The sequence below is a fragment of the Meles meles genome, chromosome 9, assembly GCF_922984935.1.
Source record: "Meles meles chromosome 9, mMelMel3.1 paternal haplotype, whole genome shotgun sequence".
NCBI lineage: Eukaryota > Metazoa > Chordata > Mammalia > Carnivora > Mustelidae > Meles > Meles meles.
In genome coordinates, this window is record NC_060074.1 from 33,002,397 (window position 1) to 33,020,412 (window position 18,016).

The 18,016-nt window shown below is 44.7% G+C and overlaps 1 protein-coding gene across 1 annotated transcript; it reads left to right on the top strand.

Annotated features, from left to right (window-relative positions):
* Window positions 1-10,063: 10,063 nt before the first annotated feature.
* Window positions 10,064-13,337, top strand: KCNE4 (potassium voltage-gated channel subfamily E regulatory subunit 4). The gene is made up of 2 exons (XM_046018100.1): window positions 10,064-10,286; window positions 10,834-13,337. Exon 2 carries the CDS (start codon window positions 10,860-10,862, stop codon window positions 11,370-11,372), a length of 513 nt encoding a protein of 170 aa, XP_045874056.1. The 5' UTR covers window positions 10,064-10,286; window positions 10,834-10,859; the 3' UTR covers window positions 11,373-13,337.
* Window positions 13,338-18,016: the final 4,679 nt, after the last annotated feature.

Sequence of the window (18,016 nt, forward strand, 5' to 3'; positions counted from 1 at the left end):
CATCTATAGTCGACTGATTTCCCAGAAATGTACCAAGCCCATTCAAAGGAGAAAAGATATCCACATGCAACATAATGTATTTGGACCTCTATCTCACATCATATACAAAATTAACTCAAAGTGGATCAAGAAACTTAATATAAAAGCCAAAACTATAAATTTTTGGAAGGAAACATAGGTGTCAATCTTTGTGACATTGGATGGGCAACAATTTCTTAGAAATGATAACAAAAGCATAGGAAATAGTAGGAAAAAAGAGATCAGTGGAACTTTATCAACATTAAAAACTTTGGTGGATCAAAGGTCACTAATAAGAACATGAAAAGGCAAGTCACAGACAAGGAGAAAGTGTTTGCAAATCATATATCTAATAAGGGTTTAGTATCTAGAATATATAAGGAATTCTTACAACATAACAGTAAAAAGACAATCCAAGTAAAAAAAAAGGGCAAAAGACTTGAATAGCATTTCTCAAATCATATATACAAACGACCATAATGCCTGTACTCAACATCTTTAGCCATCAGGGAAATACAGATCAAAACCACACTGAGGGGGCATCTGGGTGGCTCAGTGAGTTAAGCCTCTGCCTTCAGTTCAGGTCATGATCTCAGGGTCCTGGGATCGAGCCCTACATCAGGCTCTCTGCTCAGCTGGGAGCCTGCTCCACTCCTCCCCCTCTGCCTACTTGTGATCTCTGTCTGTCAAATAAATAAAATCTTTAAAAAAACACAACCACACACTGAGATACTCTTTTACACCCACTAGGACTGTTGTGATCAAATACAGGAAAATAACAAGTGTGGCCAAGGAGACCCTCAAATTTGTTGGCAAGCATATGGAATTGTCTAGCCTCTGTGAAACCAGTTTGGTGGTTCTTCAAAAAGTTAAATATAGAATTCCTAAAGGATCCAGTAACCCTCCTCCTAGGTATATACCCGAGAGAATTGAATACATATGTTTGAACAAAATCCTGTACATGAATATTCACAGCAACATTATTCACAAATGCCATAAAGCAGTAACAACATAAATATCCACCAACCAATGAATGGATAAACAAAATGGGGTAGATCCACACAGAGGAATATTATTCAGTCTTGAAAATGAAGGAAGTACTGATATCAGCTTCAATGTGAATGAACTTTGAAGACATTGTGCCAAGTGAAAGAAACCAGTCACAAAGGACCACATATTGTGTGATTCTATTTCTTTTATTCTTTCCCTTTTTTTTTTGAGAGAGAGAGAGCAGGGGGTTGGGGGGCAGAGGGAAAGCAAGAGAAGCAAGAGGGACAGAATCCCCATGCCCAGCGTGGGGCCCCTTGCCGGGCTCAATCTCAAAGACCTTGAAACCATGACTTGAGCCAAAATCAAGACACAGATTCTTTTTTTTTTTAATCTTTTTAATTTTTATTTATTTTTAATTAATTAATTTATTTTTTCAGCGTAACAGTATTCATTGTTTTTGCATAACACCCAGTGCTCCATGCAATACGTGCCCTCCATAATACCCACCACCTGGTTCCCCCAACCTCCCACCCCCGCTCCTTCAAAATCCTCAGGTTGTTTTTCAGAGTCCATAGTCTCTTATGGTTCACCTCCCCAAGACACAGATTCTTAACCGACTGAGCCACCCAGGCAACCCATGTGATTCTAATTCTATGAACTATTGAAAGTGGGCAAATCCATAGAGACAGAAGGCTCTTGGTTGGAGGGAGTGGGGTAATGGTAATGGGTATGGGGTTTATTTTGGGGACAATAAAAATGTTCTGGAATTAGGTAGTGATGGTAGTTGCACAGTGTGAATAAATGAAAAACCACTGAATTGTACACTTTAAATCATGAATTTTATGGTGTGACAATTATTATCTCAATTTAAAAAAGTGTTAGGGTGCATATGGCTCTTCTTTTCACTACATCTGTATATTTGGGGTAAGTATCCAGCAGTGCAATTGCTGGGTCATAGGGTAGCTCTATTTTTTAACTTTTTGAGGAACCTCCACACTGTTTTCCAAAGTGTACCAGCTTGCATTCCCACCAACAGCGTTAAGAGGGTTCCCCTTTCTCCACAGCCTCTCCAACTTTTGTTGTTTCCTGCCTTGTGAACTTTTGCCATTCTAACTGGTGTAAGGTGGTATCTTAATGTGGCTTTGATTTGAATTTCCCTAATGGTTAATGATTTTGAACATTTTTTCATGTGTCTGTTAGCCATTCATATGTCTTCTTTGGAGAAGTGTCTGTTCATGACTTCTGCTCATTTTTTGACTTGTTTTTTGGGTGTTGAGTTTGAGAAGTTTTTTATAGATCTTTAATACCAGCCTTTTATCTGTAGTGTCATTTGCAAATATCTTCTCCAATTCTGTGAGTTACCTCTTTGTTTTGTTGACTGTTTCCTTTGCTGTGCAGAAGCTTTTTATCTTGATGAAGTCCCAATACTTCATTTCTGTTTTTGTTTCCCTTGACTTTGGAGACATGTCTTGAAAGAATTTTCTGTGATCAATGTCAAAGAAGTTACTGCCTATGTTCTCCTCTAGGATTTTGATGGAGTCCTGTCTCACATTGATGTTTTGATCCATTTAGAGTTTTTCTTTGTTCATAGCAGCAATGTCCACAATAACCAAACTGTGGAAGAAGCCGAGATGTCCTTCAACAGGTGAATGGATAAAGAAAATGTGGTCCTTCCCCAGCAGACTTGCTTTGAGAACCTGGCTTTCCATGGGTTTTATCTGTGTCATAGAGTCACCCCAGGGCTGAGCCTGACTGCTCTCACACTAGGCAATTGCTAGAGGCTAGCGCAGTACCATGGTGATCTAGCTCAAGGAGGGGATAACAGTCCCATGTCTGAGCTGCTGGGAGGAGTGATCCATTGTAGACAAATGTTTGGTCTCCTTCAAAGAGGAAGCTAATATCATTTATGCAGGAAGCTAGGATCTGACAAAGTTCCAATGCCAGCCACTGTTATCCAAAGCTAATTTTTATTTTGACTTCTTTTCTTTATAATCAGTCATTTGTTGTTGTTTTGATTCTTTAATTTATGCAATACCTGTTTGCTTAGGTTGCAGGAGATAGGTATTTATTTGAATAAATGAATCTGTTAATGAATAAATGAAGAGATACAGACCAAATGAATATATCACTTATTTAGGTTATGCACAGTGGAGCATGGGGCCAGGATTATGATGGGGTTTGGTTGAAATTTTTGGAAAGATTAATCCAAGACACCAAGCTCTGAATCCATCTAACTGATGGTCAATGACCAAATGCTCGTGTGGCTTTCTCACTTCCCAGGACCCCCTCCCCTTTACTCCCTCATTCCCAGACAGGGCAGGGGTACATTGTCTTCTCCTCATGCTCACTGTTCAGTATGAATCAACATTTCTGACGCTCTTTTCCTGCTTATGTGCAGGGGTGAATTATTTCTTGAGCTCAGAAGGAATGCTTGCTCTCTTAGCATGGCTCTGGGTATCAGACTTAATACGCCTGTTTTCGGGTCTTCATTCCTTGATCTCTTACAGGAAGCAGGATGCCTCTTTGCAGTTGCTACCCTGCATGAAGAGCTAGTTTTGGTTTCTTTGGGTCCCAGCTGTGATCCTATAGGTAAATCCTGCCGACAGGACCTCAACAGGGAGCAGTACTTGGATAGCTGCCCATTCTCCATGCCCAGCAGGGCTGACCTTGACTGCTTGCATAGTTATGGCTGTGGCAAAATAGACTCTTATGGCCTGTTGGCTTTGGGCTGTCCTGTGATTTAGACTCCAGCTCTGTCTTTTAGGTTTCTTTTTTTCAAACTTTATTAAGGAATAATGGACAGATACGATTGTATATATTTAAAGTGTACCATGTGATCACTTGATATACATACACATAGTAGAATGTTTACCAAGAACAAGATAATTAACACATCCATCACCTCACATGGTTAACATGGCTCACTTTTCCTTTTTTGTGGGAAGAATGCTTTGAATCTACTCTCAGCGGCTGTCAAGTACGTAATACTATATTATTAACTATAGTCCACCTCTTAGCTTTTATTGGGCCCCGTGTTATAATCTGTTACCTAGAGGGTTTAAGAAAATCTTTGAAGGGCTTCAAAACTTTAAAAAAAAAAAACTGTCAGCTTTGCCCTCCTCAACTGGATCCACCGAAGCCCTTCATGAGCACCCTTTGTCAGTGGTGTTCTGAAGCCAGTCCTGACCCCTTGATTAGCTGAGGCCAGAGGAAGTGACCAGCGACGGCTGAGCAGTGTACATCCTGGGAATGGAGTACGTGTCTGGCATGGTTTCAGTGGGAGGCAGGATGGCCCATCGCAGGTCTGCTGTGTCCTGCTGCGGGAGCAGGATGAGTTACTTGCCTTCTCAGACCCCATTCTCTTCATTTATACAATTGTGCTCAGAACAGCCTGCCCTGGGCTCTTGTGGAAATTAAATAAGGATGTCTGTGACGAGTCTCTGGCACATTCTTGCTACTGTTCTACTCTAGGTGCTTTGGAATAAAACCAGGAACAATCATTTCCAGTTCTTCAACTTAAATTTAAGGTAGATCCTGCCGTGAAGCTCCCCAAATGTTGTCTTTTTGTAACACTGCTTTGTATTTGTGATAAGCAGACACTCAACAGCGGCAGGCACTGGGGCCAGCGTTCTGCACGGGTAATTTCCTGAAAAACAGGCAAGGCTTGCAGGGTGTCATTACAACACAACCCTTAAGATGAGTCCTGTTACTTCTTCAGACTCATTCTCTGGGGCCATTTCCTCCCCTGCACCAGGGTGGAAGTCTGGGAGCCGATCCCACGGCCTTTCTGGTCACTCTTAGGTAACAAAAAGTCCTCTGGCTGTTCTAGTCTCCCCAAGCAGCCCCTGTTTGGTAATTAAAATGTTCATTCCCACATGATGGTAGGAACCTCTCAAGTTCATTTACAGTTAAACAACTTCTGTCCTTCCCTCTCCCTAAGTGTTCCCCTCCCCTTGGGCCTTGGGAAGACTGAAAGCCATTGTTGGGGAGGACCATGGGCTCTGCCTCCATTCCAGGCACTTTCTTTGGATGTGGGGAATGAATCTCTTCCCTTAGCCCTTGGGCCGCCTGCCATCTTGGGCAGGAACTAGTCTGTATCTCAGGTCTGTGTGCTCCCTTCTGTGTGGCCCACATCTGGCCTATCAGAAACATTCCCATAGCTTTCTCCTGATAAACTCTGGGAGCCTGAGCTTTCCTTACTCAACAGTCTTTCTTCAGAGCCAGAACTGGACACAGCCTCTCACCCTTCAGATGCTTCCAGGTGTAGGCATGACCCCAGTCCTCCGTATCCAACAGGTTGCAGGTTGCAAGAGACATTGAGACTCTCCCTCTCTCTCTCTCTCTTCTCACCTCCTGCAGATTCAGGACATAGTGCTGTGCCTGGGACACTCAGTTAACTAGAATGGGCCATGCGGTGTGGTGGTGAGACTCAAAGACTCTGTGTTCAAAATCTCAGCTCTGGGTTCTGGGCCCAGCTCTGCCATGTACTAGCCACGCGATCTGGGGCAAGCTACTCCAACCACTCCGTGCCTCAGTTTCCTTATCCATGGAATAGGGATGATCCCAGAGCCTATCTCACAGGATTTTTAGGAGGATTAAATAAAAAAAAATTGGGAGGTGTTTATAGCAGTCCTGAGACATTTCAGGCACTACGCAAGTATTTGCTAAATAAGTACCAGGCAAAAAAGAGTTTGAATAAATAACAAGGGCAAGTTAATGACAACTTTATCAGGCATTCCCCAATTTTAAGAATGCCGAGTTCTTGCATCCTAATCTCTTGTGGGTGATGTCCTGCCTACAGCCACATGCCCCTGAGACACAGCTGGTGCTCTAGGAGGGGTCTGGAGGCCTTCTTGAGCACTAGCAGATACCCAGTGCTGTTTTACTCCCAAGTGCTAGGAATGCTATAAAGCATGTGTCCAGGGACGGTGACTCAGGGCATTACAAGGGATGACCACAGCAAGAGTTCCCAGACACAACTTTTCAGAAAGGGTTTCTGGGAACAGCAATATCAGGGGTGGACACGGAGAGCTGCGTTTTGCAATATTCCGCCAGTCCTGCAGCCTGGTTATCCCATATCTTGTTCTGCTCTGTTCCTTACTCTGAAGATGGCTATCCTCGTGGATTATGGGACATTTCTGAGTATCTGGAGACAATTAATTATCCTAGTCTTGACATGCCTGAGGGGCCAGCACTGAAACACAGAGAAATGATGTAATTGAGTCAGTCACGTAGCACGGGGGAGGCCGAGCAGGGTCAGAACTCTGGACTCCAGACTTACGTTCAGTCTGATGAGACTCACCACGATGCTCTTATCCCAGCAACAAGTTTGTTTAGTCACAGAAGCTGCTAACATAATTTCAGAGATGTGTGGCCAGGGTCATTTGGTGACAATGACGTTACCAGGAAGTTAAGATACTCAAAGCTCTGGAGAAAGTTGTGGGTTGGGATTGGGTAGGGGAAAAAAAAATCAAAACAAGACCAGAAATCAGCTATAAATATAAGCACAAGGGAAACTGTTTTACTAGGACAATATGAAGATAGGATAAAAATATGACTATTTCACTGATAACTTCTAGAACATACTAAGGTTGGTGTAGCCCCCAAAGTTTCTGATAGCATGAGTTCAGAATAAACAGTCTGCAATTGCATGATAGCATTTATGCTTGAGTCAGTTTGTAAATACACACTTGTATTTACGTCTGGCCACGGAGGAATTAACTTTTTATTTATTTCTTTATTTTACGGTTTTTATTTATTTGAGAGAGAGAGAGAGAGCCAGAGCAGGGGGAAGGGCAGAGGGAGAAGCAGACTCCCTGCTGAGCACGGATTCCCAGGACCCTGAGATCATGAGCTGAGCTGAACACAGATGCTAAACCGACTGAGCTACCACGTGCCCCGGGAATTCACTTTTTAAAAGAAAGTTGGAAAAAACTCATCTTCTATTTTCTACTTTTACTCAGTCCCTTTCCTGATTCTCAATGAGTGAGGCAAAGGGCAGGGAAAAAGAGAATGGACTCTGGCATTGTTTGGACCTGCGTTGGAATCCTCAGCCTACTACTCTTGGTCTGGCTTGGGTAATTCGCTTAGCCTCTCTGACCTTCTGTTTCTTTATCTATGGAATGGTTATGGTAATTTTTACCTCACAGGGTTGAGGTAAGCAAAGCCTTCAACAAATGTTCAATTGACTAGAGACACTCAGCTAAGTACGGGCTGCAGAAATCTTAGACTTCTTAGTTTTATCTTAGGCCACTTTAGAATAGATTTATCAAAACAGCCTGGTATTGATACAAAGATAGATAGATCAAAAGAACAGAATAAAGAGCTCAGAAATAGACTTACACATATATAGTTAATTGATTTTTGATCAAGGTTTCAAGACAACTCAATGGGCAAATGATCGTCTTTTCAATATGTAATGTTGGAGCGGTTGGACGACGCAACAAGAAAATGAGTCTTGATCCGCACCTTGCATTACATACAAAAATTAACTTGACATGAACCATAGACCTAAGTGTAAGAGCTAAAGCTATAAAATTCATAGGAGAAAATTTCTATGACCTTGGGTTAGACAAAAATTTCTTAAGATACAAAAAAACACAAACCATAGAAAATTTTGATTCATTGGTCTCCATCAATAAGAAGAAAGTTTTGCTCTTCAAAAGACACTGTTAAGAAAATGGAAATGCAAGCTATAGAGTAGGAGAAAATATGGGGAAGATGGATTTACGTCTTCAACATTGCTGTCTCTTAACATTGTGGCATAGAGTAGATGTAATTAATAATTCTGCTGTGTCGCCATCCTCTCCCTGATAAAGTGCACTTTGTAGAGGCTCTTCCTTCCTCCCTCATTATTTATGTCATTATTTACTGCCATAATTCTCATAATAGTGTTAAGAGTGAGAGCTGGAGAGAGGATGGAGCTGTGTGTAATGAGGTTGCAAGCCCCACAACTTAAATTGTATTCTTGGTGGGAGAGGAAAGAGCAACGATAAAAAAGCTGGAGTCAGGCACATGCGCATCAAGCAACCTGAAGTTCTTATTAGCAACAAAGCACTCTCGAAGATGACAACAAAAAGCACCGGTGGAGCACATCCATCTGGCAGATAGGGCGCTAAGTGCCTTGCATCATTTCACTGATGTGTAGGAGAAACACCTATGCATCAAGTCAGCATGGAGCCCTAGAAGAAGCAGAGACACCAAGCAGGCATCTGGCAGAGTTTCATCTGGACTGTTCCCTCCCTTATGCCTGTGAAAGATTTTGCTCTTCCTATGTCTCGGAATTGCTTTGTCTTTTGGACTGCGTTCTTGGTCTTCATCTGTGTTTTATTGGTTTTACTGTCTTGGGACCATTGGTTTGATTCTGGTGATTTCTGTTATTTGAAACTTTGGCCTCAGTTTGTCTTCTTGGCACCAGGTTCCATGCTTCCTTGCTCCTTAAATCTGCTCTCCCTTTTTTCCATCTCCTGTCTGCCTCCTCAAAAATTCCAGTCTGCTGTGTTTGGCCGTTGATGGGTGATTACTAAACTCATATGTCCCAAAGGACATAATCTATAATATGGGGTTCACGATCAACAGGAATGTCCCTCCCTGTCTCTCCCGGGTTTCTCTTGTTCTGATGACCCTGACAAACCATGGTAGGCATAGTGGAAGATGGAAGTTTTCAGGTACTCTAGATAAATACAAGTTGATAAGGCCAAGTCTACTTTGGTCAAGGTAGCTGTAGAGCTTTTCAATACTGATGCACTGTGAGGATGTCTTGATTGGTGTGAGCAAAGGTCCAGTGTACGGATGAACTTGGCGTTGGGGTGCTCAACAGTTATGCTTTGGAGCCAGTTGGGGACTTATGGGTGAACACAGCCTCAGCCGTCAGGTGAGGACACCAGTGGGGAAAGAGCATTTCGTACTCATTAGCCTGCTTCTTCCACAGGTATCCCAACAGATTTAGGGCCAGGCACTAACCTGGGTGGGTTCATGTAGCCGCCATGAAGGTCCCAGTGCATGGGCTCTATACATTCCAGATGGGAACGAGGGATGTTGCCATGCTCGCCCCCCCGCTTCAGCTGAACAACGCCAGAACCACGAGAAATGTTTTCTCTAGAGTTGATTCCCCAAGACAGTCTGGCTGTAATTCATAGGCCACCAGACCACTGGGAACAGAGCCTCCCTCCCAGTTTACTTTAACTTAGAATAATAGCCTCTCAGAATAAGCATCCCAGGGAGCGGATGGACTGACATCAAAGTCTTCAATTCCTTTTTCCAATTTTGATCACAGCAACCATTTTAACACAAGGTCTGCATAGGTTTTAAAAGCTTGAACTGTGCTCAGCAGGTCACCAGAAGAATTTCTGCTCCTCCCCTGACCCGCCAGAGACTGCAAAGAGATGTGTGGATGGTCTCTGTGGGATGCTTACGAAGGAGAAGCACTGTGCCATCAAACAGGAGAAAACCTGCTCACAGTGTCTTGCGTTGTAACCCATTTTCACTTCATGCAGGTGACTGAAAAGAATCTGGAAGATATATTTTGATTATAAAAAATAAATGTATGAGCTTGATGCAGAAGACGGGTATTAAAAAGGCTCCCCTGTATCAGGCAGCCTTACATCTTAGAATGATGAAGCTGACAGGGATTCAGAAGTTCCAACAGCTCATCTGATTCTCCATGTCAAAGCTCCCGCACCCAGCAAGTGTACAGATCAGGCATCTGAGGTGCAGAAAGGTTCAGTAAGGATTTATGACATTTGCATGGTGCGTGGAAGAACTGAAACAGAAGCGCGAGTGTCTTGACAGTAAATCCTGCACTTGCTTCCAACTGTCTTTTATCCCGACGATGGTATTTGACTGTCTCTGAAAATCTGCGGAGGCATCATGGTTATTCCCCGAGAGGGAGATGCAGCACGAACTCATTTTGAATGAGAGCGCACTTTGGGATAACAGTTCCAACAGGGCACATTCTTTTCTCCTCTTTCCACTCGTTTTCAGGGCCACCTGGAAACTTTGGCTCGGGGCTGGGGGGCGGTGAGGAGCGGTCTCGGATTCCCAGTCTCTCTGTGCACAGCTGCGGAGTTCAGTGAATTGAACCGCAGTGCTGTTCACTCTGCCACGACCAACCTCTGTTGTAAATCTTCCTCCCAGAACACGTGACGATGCATTTCTTGACTATATATCCCAAGGGCAGCAGCAGAGTTGTCAGAGCACGGAGCCCCGCAGAGAGGAAGGACGTTCTTGGACTTGGCCACTTAGCAACTCAGGACTTTGGAAGAATTTGCCAGCCTTGGGTAAGTTAGCAATGCAACTTGGCTTCAGAAACATTTGAGAGAGGGCTATTCTGTGCAGTGAGTAGATGAGGTTTTCCTTCCCTTTCTCTGTTCTCAGGAAACCCAGTTTTGAATTAAAAATAGGTTTACGTTGGAGAAGCTTTCTTTTTTTTTTTTCTCTGCTCTGTTAGAAAAAGTTTCCCAGTGACTAAAACATGATTTATTTTCTCTAAACTCCCTTGTCTTAGGCTGATTTTTCCCTTTGGCTTTTAAAACCACAAAAGCAATGCTTTTTACACGCTCGCTTTATGAAATGCAGATATGAGGACGTGTATATCCTAAAAAAGGAAAGTCCTTGTCGCCTTTCTCCCTATGCCTTCCTCCCTTCCCTCCATCCACTCCTGCCTCGCACAGCTAACCCCTGTTAGCTATTCTGTGCTCCTTCCTAACAGGATTTCTCCATGCAGTTGTCAGGTTTTTTGATGCGGCAATCCCACAAACTCGTGCTCAGCCTCCTCCCTATACTGCGGGCCCGTGGGCAAGTTCTAACCTGCAGGTTTCTCTGCAGACCTTGGCCGTGTGCGTGGTGCCTCAATGCTGAAGATGGAGCCTCTGAACAGCACGCACCCCAGCACCGAAGCCCCCAGCGGCCACCTGGTGTCCCACGTGCCCGGCAGTGAGAGCGACAATGGCAATGAATACTTCTACGTTCTGGTTGTCATGTCCTTCTACGGCATTTTCTTGATCGGAATCATGCTGGGCTATATGAAATCTAAGAGGCGGGAGAAGAAGTCCAGCCTCCTGCTGCTGTACAAAGATGAGGAGAGGCTCTGGGGGGAGGCCATGAAGCCGCTGCCCATGGTGTCCGGCCTGAGGTCGGTGCAGGTGCCCATGATGCTGAACATGCTGCAGGAGAGCGTGGCGCCCGCCCTGTCCTGCACCCTCTGCTCCATGGAAGGAGACAGCGTGAGCTCTGAGTCCTCCTCCCCAGACGTGCACCTCACCATCCAGGAGGAGGGGGCGGATGATGAGCTGGGGGAGACTTCGGAGACGCTCCTCAACGAAAGCAGTGAAGGGTCCTCAGAGAACATCCATCAGAATTCCTAGCACCCCCAGGGCCCCGGGAGGCGGCCCCGTCAGCCAGCACCCTTAGAGAGGGGAAGGACACTTTCAGTGTCTGGTTTCACTTTGGCAGGGCAGCTGCCACTTTAAAGAGACCGTTGGCGAGCCCCTGCATGGGGGTGGTGGGGGACAAGACTCCGTGGGAGTCAGCAGCCAGGAATCCACGCCGGGCCTGTGGTGTAGACCTGGCCCTGGAAAGCCCCAAAGATGGGCAGCGTGCACCTTGACTTTGGAGTCTGGGGCTTGGGGTTCCAGTTCTGAATTTGGCAGGCTCTGTGCTTGCTGCTTTCTCGTTGAATGTCCTGGTTAACCCCCGGGCCATCTGCCCACTCCCAGGGCTGCCCAATGCCTAGGACATGTGGAGGGACTGGTTTTGATTTGCTTATTTGCCTAGAGCTTTGTTCTAGACCCGGACTGTAAGTACCTCTACGGTATACCTGTGGCCTTACCTCACGTCAGGTTATGGAGCTTCCTTTGCAGGTCTTTTGGGTTGCAGGGGGATGTCTGATGGAGGACTGTTGATGGCAGAAAGAGATTCAAACCTGGTTCTTTTGCATACTGTAAGAAAAAAAAAGCAACTTTTAAACCTGTTAATATTGGCTGGGATTAGAAAACAGAATCTGCTGTTTTGACCCTTTGTCTAACCTATGACCTTGGACTCTGACCTCAGACCATCCAGGATCGCACAGCCGGCATGATATTTTCTTGGTTGGAAGGGCTTCCCCAAAATCGAACCTGCACTCTGAAGAGCTGTGCAGGGGACTCTTCCTGATCTTTCTAGAAGGGGTGACGTGGGGTTGAATAAGGCCAAGTCTTTAGCTCTGCTGCTACTTTTTTCCCAGCCTAGTTTTCTGAGCTGGGAGCTGACATACAGTGGGCCTCCGTGATATGGCATTTTGTCACGTAGCCGAGACCTCAAAGGGCCATACTCAGACAGAGGTTGTACAAAGCAGGGGTACAGGTTCTGTTTTCTGATCCCGATCCCTGACACTGATTTGCTGTGTGGTCCTGGGCATGTCGTCAAGAGGCTTACTGCCTTCATGAGACTCCTGAATCTAGATCCCCAGGGGGCTGGGAGGATGTCTTTGGATTTTAAGACTCTGTGATAAATCCTGTATGGCCTGGTGTGAGGAAGCTTGGACAAAATATTTCCCACTTGGCCAGTTAGTCTGAGAACGGATCTGCTTATTTAAAGGAGCAGTTGGAAACTCAGAACACATGTAACTGGGAGATTCAGGGCGAATCGCCCCTGGTTCATGCTGGCATTTTCCCAGCAGTGAACCCGGGAGACTGACACCACATTTGACTCTGCAAAGTTCCCTGGGTAGCAGAATGTTAATACTTCAGCTGAGAAACCAGAAGTCTAAAAGCGAATGTTCAGGAATTCTGGCTAATGTCTCTGTGTATTCCTGCCCTCGGTAGCTTTGCAGCAAAACCGTTAGGCCCTTAAAGGCAGGCAGGAAGAGAAGCACATCGAAAGGTCAAGTTTAATTCTAGTAAAACAAAACAAAACAACAGAAATTTTTTATTAAACGTGATCTTGCGCGATTGGGGATAGCAGTGGCTACTGTTCCCATAAGGGTTAACAGTAGAGGAGCTGGATTATCAGTGCCCTCCCGCAGTGCTAGAGGACATTTATGTTTGGGGGAAAAGGGCCCTCCGTTCACTTTAAAAGTTCAGAGTGTGGATTTACTCCAAAGGGGGCTGTTTGAGGTGAAAGAAGCCAAGTTCAGTTTGGCCCCTTGCCTGGAATCACTTGAATTCTGAAGCTTTACTGCGAGGGACATGTGCGTTGTCACATTTTCCATTGCTTAATCCTGAAGTTTGGTGCAATTCTATCTGCGCCTGTTAAAAAAGTGGTGTATATACTTCCTTCTTATTCTTATTAAGTTGTATAAAATCGTCTTCTGTATTTAACAGTTTGTAATTTTCACACTATTTTTTAATTTAAATAAACAAACACATTTTCCTGAAGAAGTTACGAGCTCTCTCTTTGATTCTGCGGTAGGATTCCTAGTTTCCAGGACATCCCAGACATTTCCCAAGCTGTCTCTGGATCTGGGTCATCTTCCTGGGTCACACTCAAGGGAAGGTGTATCTTATTTCTGCCTGAGTCATGGAGGAAGAGGGACTGGGCTTTCCCATCCTTTGATAGGCTTTGCAATGAATAAAAAACCAAAATAAAACAAAAAAGCAAGCTGCAGATGGGTCTTACATTCTCCCCTCATTTTAAATTTGGGGGCTGTGGGGCCTTTGAATTTGAACATGCGAAGTAACAAGGGCAACTGGGGACAGAGAAGTTTGACTAGGCAAATATTACCCACCAGTGGCCACAGCAGCACAGACTAACAGGCAGGGAGCTGCGGTGTGCGCGGCAAAGCTTCTGCACACAGTGGAGCACGTGGGGCGGAGAGCCGGGTTTGGCTCTCCCGCCCCTCCTGGTCACGTGACCCTTTCGCTCCGCCCACTTATAGTCTTGCTTTCGCTCTGCCCCCAGGCTGAGGTCCCGCCAGGCCGCCGCAGTCTCTCTTTTATGATTGCATTTACGCAGTCGGAAGTGCTGAAGAAAAATGACCGAAAGCAGTGACCCGTTTTGAATCAAGCAGATGGTAGAGAGTGGCCTTACCTTTTCTGTTTCTGTTTCCTGTGAGTTTAGCCTTTCAGTATCAAGTAAATGTTTTCCATTAGGTTCCCAAATAATGGTCTCCCTAAAATCCTTATCTGGCAAAAGTACAGCGGAGCCTGGATTCTTCCCAAAGAACACCAAGGAGCCCAGTTCACCAGTTGGTATTTTGACAACATAAGACGAGGACATGATTTTAAAAGATAAGAAGGCCTTTCGATTTATCCAGACTTAATGTCATTCTTGGGGAGGAAAGAGTTAAAACAATTTTTTTTTTCCAAACCAGGGGCGGAAGAAGAGGGAATTCTAAACTCTAATTGTCCTAAAAATATGCAGAGTACACTATGTCGTTTTAATGGAATATTTGTTTTCTTAAAAAAAAAAAAAAAGAACTTCTAAGCAGAACCTAAGACCCAAGGGGTTTAGTCTGTGTGGATTTACTCATGCATGTGAAAATCTGAGAAGGGAATTTGGCCCCATGCACCTAGGATATTAGAAACATATTTTAAAGCACTTAAATGTTAGGGATGAGGTAAATGGATCATCCTGCTTGTTCCATGCTGTTCTAATTACACCTTTGTACGTCAGAGTCAGGCAGGGATGCTGCAGAGGAAAATCTTTCTTTCATGCACAGAACCATGGGATCCAGATCACTGGGAAAGGCTGAAATTGGGCCAGGGAAAGAGTGTTCTTGGCGAATGATTCCGGTTGGGGAGTAGACCACATGGTGCATCTGAAAGCTGCAATTGGAGGGTTTTGTGATCAGGCACGCACATCCAGGGCTCAGCTGGAGAAGGGTCATTTATCATCCTGAAAATGTCGCTCTGATCATAGACGTTGTGGAACAGACAGAATATTGAGCTTACAATGCAACTGATACTCCAGGTAGAGACAGAGCTTATATTTGCCTTATGCCCAGTCTAGGCATCCTGCTGGAGAAAACCACAGGGACTGATGGGACAGGAGGTGGAGCCTAGGACCAGAAGGAGACATGTCAGCTCACTGACCAGGATGGTGGTGCAGGCAGGGGGTGGACCACAGGAAGGCAGGGTATAAATGGACATTCAGTAGAGACTCACTCAGCCTTATTTTGTCTGGCTTTCTAGGTGAGCTCTGTGGCTCTGTTGCTCCAGCTGTGCAGAAATTACCCAGCCTCTCTGATCTGCGGTCTCTCTCTTTCACCAGGAGGAAGACATGCTGGTCTTTCTCTTTGGGGGTGGGAGAGCTGCTAATGACAAGAATGCTGAAACCACCTGTGAAATATTGAGTGCTGCTGAAACTAGAGGAAAGCAGCTCCAGGCTCCTATTTTTTAAAAGGTATCCTGGATGGACATCTGCAAATTAAAGTCGCTGGACCTTCTCTTCTGTCCATGGTTTCCTCAGGAGACTGCTATGTTCAGGAAAAGGATACCATTTGCTACAGAAGAAGGGTCATAAGAGAGAAAAACCACTGTTCAATTTCGCCTTTCCCCATTTCTGAAATGTTTCCTCCCACACAGGAAGAAACAGTTTGGGATGTGAGCTGTTACCATGGAGATAACCAGCCAAGGTCACTTGTTTGAAGGAAGAGCCCATGGCCCCACGGCAATGGATCATTAGAGGAACTTTATGAAATTGGGATCTGGTCCTTGACTCAGGCAACAACAAGCTTTGAGTTGCGGCAGCCTCCACTCATGGTGTGGAGGAGGGGATACGAGGAAAACATTGTCCTTTCGTCCTGTACAACTCTGTCTTCTCTTTGCATCTCTCCTGCCTCATTCAATATAGGGTAGGCATTTTGTTCTCCCAGCTCTAGGAATTTATTTTCTCACCTTGCATTTTCTTGCTAAGGAATATGATTAGAGAATTTTTCACATCAATCACCATCGCCTTTTCTGTCCTTAATGGTTTTCCATCCCCCATTCAGAGCTGGTGAGTGGCATGTTCTCTCTGGTCTTACTCCATTCCAGCTGCCATAAAAATCTATCATAGATTGTGTGGCTTATAAACAACAGAGATTTATTTCTTATAGTTCTGGAGGCTGGTAGTCTGTGATCAAGGTTCCGACATGATCAGGTTCTGGTGAGGACCCTTCTTTGGTGTGCAGGTGGCTGACTTCTTGTATCCTCACATGGCAGAAAGACAGGACACTAGCTCTTTGGCTTCTTCTTATAAGGTCACTAATCTCATTCATGAGGGCCCCAGCCTCATGACCTAATCATCTCCCAAAGGCCCCACCTCCAAATACCAACACACTGGGGAACAGATTTCAACTTGTGAATTTGGGGGAAGGCATACAAATATTCCATTCATAACATCTCTTTCCCCAACCTCCCTCCTTTTCCTCTTTCATTTCCTTTCATTTCGCAAAGGGAACAAAAACAACAAAAACAAATCAAGGATGAAAACAACAAAAAGGAAATAGTAACCACAATGCATTATACTTATTCAGCTCTTATTACATGTCAAGCATATGTATCACCCAGTTGTTACAAGCCTGTGCTTTGAGCTCCTACCACCCTCTTCTAGGTACTTCACACCAGGTGCTGGGAAAAATGTAACATCCGCCATGCCTCCAAAGGGGTCAAAGTCTCCCCATAGTCGATTTCCAGTAAAAAATAACCCTAACTCTGTTTCTGATTTATTTATAACATTAGGGCAGGGCTCTCTATGTAAGAATACATAGCTTATGTCTTCCAAAAGTTTGAGGACGCTGTGGTATAATTAAATGGACAAAATGTATTGCTTACTTAATATTTGCCTTGTTCTGTGATAGGTACTTTCCCTTTGATTGTCTTAATTCTCTCAAGCAAACTCTGAGCTGGTTTCTGATACTGTTAATGTAGATATGAAAGTTGAGGCTGGGGGGAGGTAATTGCTGACCAATGTTATGAGTGATTTGGATTCCAATGTAGGTCATTTTATATAAATCTGGTATTCTTTAAGCCGCTGGAAAGAGAGAGCATGAGGCTTGGAATCTAGTCCCATCCTGGACATTAGGCAGCTCCGTGACATTGCACTCGTTGCTCACTCAACCTTTCTGGGTCTCCTCCTTAGTAAAATGAATGTAGTAATATCTTCTCTACTGACCTCAAAACACTGTCAGAACTGCATATGAAGCAGCTGGAAAAGTAAAAAGTCTTTGTCCTTGATAGGGGACTGTGTGTTGACATTACTAGCATGCAGCAATATCCAACTCTTCTCCCCTTCTGAGAACATGGAAATTTCCACTACTCTTTCCCTAACACTGGGACAGGGATATGACTCATTCTGGTCAATGTAAACTTAGTGGACAAGATATATGTCACATATCAACGAAGTCAGTGAAAAGCCCAGGTATGGTATTTCCAGTTCCCTCCTTACTTGTGTGTAATTAGTGAGACTATATGTTCTAGGTGGTACAAATGATAATTGGAGCCTGAATTGGCCTGGAATTGTACTGCATGGCAGGCCGTTGTCCTGGAGTGTTGCCTGGACCTGCAGCTGGCTTTCTGTGAAGCAATAAGAACATAAGCTATTGTAAATATTGAGAAATTGGGGGTTTTTCTTCTGTAGCAGAGCCTCACCCATCAGATTATACAGAGTGTGACAATATTAGAGAGACACAGGGTGTTGGATGGTCCCTTCTACACCATCTAACCCAATTCCTCTGTTTAATGATGAGGAAATCAAGGCGCCCAGTGGCCAAGTGACTTGTTCAATGTCATGGAGGGAGACAGGAGCAGAGCTGGGATCACAACTCAGATTACCTGACATTTGGTTCAGGATTCCCATGGTGGGCACAACCACGGTGGTCTCTGCCAAGGCTTAGTGAAAATAAAAGGCCTAGGGGTCTTCTCACCTTGAGCTTCCCAGAGCAGCTCTGAGTCACTAGTGTGTCTCTACTTGTTCGCCCCATGAACTGTGCCAGGAAGTAGCTTCTTTTTTCCTAGCCAAACCCTGGTACTTACTGCTCTTTGTGGGGAGATGGATCTGAGCTGGCAGAAGTATACACATTCCCCCAAAGCAGTGTGACATCACTGGAAAC